Genomic DNA, 3,266 nt, shown 5'->3' with positions numbered 1-3,266 from the left:
CATGTTAATCACCAATACAAAATATTTGTGTCGTATTGCGCTAATTAGGTTTAGTTTGCTAAGCCTGCAGCCCTAAATACTGTTTGGGCCATACCGCTAGGTCTCACCTGACGTTGCCAATATAGTGGAGTACATGACCTTAGAGGGGTAAAGCAGTAATTAAATCCTAAGCTAAAAGTTTACCTCGGAAAGTTAGGATATCATACGCGGGGTTTCGCTCTGTGCCCCAGAATTCAAGGTCTGTCATGTAAAAGTCGCCACGACAATACCTTCGGCGTGACCTAAAGTGGTTAGGTCGGGCAGTATAGATGAGACGTTTTAGCAGTTCCCATTTCAGCAAGTGGAGGCGTCATTCCCGGAAATAACTGAGGGGTAAGCCATATTGAATCGTCTACGGACAAAAATTTGAATAAAGTTACAGATGTCAGGTAGATATAAGTCTTTAGGCGCATCAATTGTACAGCTCATTATCTATCAATGGCTAATACTTAGAGTTATATCAGTTCGCTTATAAGTCCAGTTTTCTAATATGATATCTGAACAATGATTCAGTAAGCTTGGAATCGACAAGGTGAGCGAAACCTGATCCGCAGATGGATAAATGAATAATCTTCGTAGCTTGAAGACATCCAAGGACTGAGTGTTGGAAGAGATTACCTTTGATCTATGACTTCAGCCCTGAAATTACGTCGTTATCCCCACGAAATGCAGTAGCTTTAATCCCATGGATAACATTGGAGAGCGTCCAACGAATTAAAGTAAGACAGCAAGTTGGTTTCAACTCATCTCTAAATCTCTGAGTACTTACCTGTATCTGGCAGAGAAGGGGTCAAGAAAGAACCACCTGAGAATAAAAAATATGCGGTTTGTCGAAAATGTCTATTTCTGATTCATCCTGCGTTTACAGAGCGTTGGCTTGTAGAACTGGACGAATCAACTCCAGTTTATACCTCGTGATGCCTTGCCTATAGCAAGTGAGCAAGCCCATCGAATATGATCCATAGCTGGAACATCCACCTTGGCTGTTTTTAAGGTGCCAACCAGACAGATTTCGCCAGCCGATATCTTACCTCCGATCGGATATTTCGGTATCATATCTTTCTCAGGTATACGCAAGGACATATCGCCATATGACGATGCTACTCTCAGCCCTCCGTATATGAAGGCATTGACTCCTCCTCTCGTGTATATCTTATGGATGAAAAGTATTCTTGTATATCTATGTGGGTAATGAGATAACCGAGTATGCTTGGCTGGTCATTAGATATGAATCATATATACAAAGGCAGTCAGTCGGTCTTCAGGCTTGTTACAGAGGTTAATATGTTGTAAGCGTTTCCTGTTATATAGTCTCACATAAGATAAGACACCGTTACTAAATCTCTGGAAGCAGCCTCAATGTTTAGCGGCATCTAGATTTTTTCCATGACGGCAGATCAAGATCACTCTTTACATATACCATTTGCTTGGGTAATTATTTAGCTATCGTGTTAAATAAATCTACACGGTTAGGGTTAAAAATAACCAGGTCAACTGGATAGAAGAATTAAAAGGAAAACAGGTGGGTAAAACACCCACCCAGAAAGAATATCTTGGAAGAAATTATAAAGAAAATCTTAAGGAGAGAATTCCCTTCCATTGGCATAGCCAGTGGTGGTGGCACCTTCGGTATCTTGCACCACCTTCTTCAACCCTTCTTCACCTAACCTCTCCATCATCGCATGAGCATCAAAAGTGACAACCTCAGTTTTCACAAAGTCTCTGGCCTTGACCTTGTTCTTGAATAAGGCATCCAACTCAGCAAAAGTTCTGCCCTTGGTCTCAGGCAACTCGAACCAGCACCAAGTGGCACCGAGAAGAGCAAAGCCAGACCATAAGAATCCGGCCTTAGCCTTCCAGTTCCAAGCATCTGGATTCAACATGTACGGCGTCAAGACAGCGTTGATAATGGCACCAACGTTGAACAAATTTCTGGAGATGATAACCGACTTGGTTCTCAATCTGGCAGATGGGATCTCGGTAACAAGACAGTAGCATACCGGACCAATGGCCAAATCATACACAAAGACAAAGACGAGTAAAAGCGACCCAATTCCCCACGAGGCACCCTTCGATTTGAGGCATCCAAGAATTCCGATTAAAAGAAGAATAAAGGACTGAGTGCAGAGACCGAAGAAATAGATCTTGAACCTACCAACCCTCTGAGAAACGAACCAAGACCCGACAGTGCCGATGAGACCCAAAACATACTGCACAATTGTGAACGTAAATGCATTGCTTTTATTCATACCAGCCTGTTCATAGAAGAAAGTGGAGTATCCCATCAAGGTGGAGCCAGTCATGCATTGAATGAGCCAGACAATGGCACCGATTCTGGTTCTTCTCCGGTTGACGCCCTTTAAACAATCAAAGTATGAGAAACCTGCCAGCAAAGAGGCACCTTCTTCGTTAGCTAACTGAATTTTGATAGCCATTGCATCCACAAGAACAGCCTTATCCGGGATATGTTCGTTCTCGGAAATCAATCTGCCTAATGACTTTCTGGCCTTGGAAATCCTTCCTTTCTTAACCAACCACCATGGGGATTCTGGCGCCAAGTAGATACCAATCATGACTGGGATAGGCCACATCCACTGGAGCGCAAAAGGAATCCTGTAAGCCCACTTCGAGGTAGAGCCGACGTAGGCCTTCAAAACACCCGAAGCGATCAACTGTCCGAGGACCCAGCAAATGTTGACGTAAGTGGTCAAGTAGAATCTCAAGACTAATGGACAGACCTCCGAGGCGTAGGAAACCGTCAAGGTCTGGAAAGCACCCCACGGTAACCCCAACAAAGTCTCGCCGGCAGCAAGCATTCCGAGACTCAGCGAAAAAAAGACGATAAAGATAAAGCAAATGACAGCGAAGAGAGAGCCAATCAAGGTCCAGCGGTATCCAATTCTGTCAGCAATGATACCAGCAGCAAACAACCCTATGAGCTCACCGACACGCACACACATACTCAAGGCAGTCTGCCACTTGGGTTCAATCTGGTATCCTCCCTTTTTGCTAGGAACACCGTACTTCTCTTGGAAGGCTGAAAGACCGTAAAGAGAGCTCAACAAGCTGGTGTCGTAGCCTTCCATAACTATTGCGGTGGAAAGGACGATGGACCAGAGAGCAGCCTTGGGGAAAGTCTTCAACCCCTGCATGAGCGGCATCGTCTTTTCCTGGGTCTCGTTAGCCTGGGCGTCACTGGAGAGTCCAAGGAACTTGGCAATGTAGTC

The 3,266-nt window shown here is 44.5% G+C and overlaps 1 protein-coding gene across 1 annotated transcript; it reads right to left on the bottom strand.

The window, feature by feature from the left end:
- Nucleotides 1-1,523: 1,523 nt before the first annotated feature.
- BABINDRAFT_183743 (uncharacterized protein) lies at nucleotides 1,524-3,266 on the bottom strand. Its single transcript, XM_019131191.1, has one exon. The coding sequence runs from the start codon at nucleotides 3,198-3,200 to the stop codon at nucleotides 1,617-1,619; it is 1,584 nt and encodes a 527-aa protein (XP_018984154.1). The 5' UTR covers nucleotides 3,201-3,266; the 3' UTR covers nucleotides 1,524-1,616.

The sequence above is a fragment of the Babjeviella inositovora genome (assembly GCF_001661335.1).
Source record: "Babjeviella inositovora NRRL Y-12698 unplaced genomic scaffold BABINscaffold_9, whole genome shotgun sequence".
NCBI classification, from domain to species: domain Eukaryota; kingdom Fungi; phylum Ascomycota; class Pichiomycetes; order Serinales; genus Babjeviella; species Babjeviella inositovora.
This window is presented reverse-complemented; position numbering and strand designations above follow the sequence as displayed.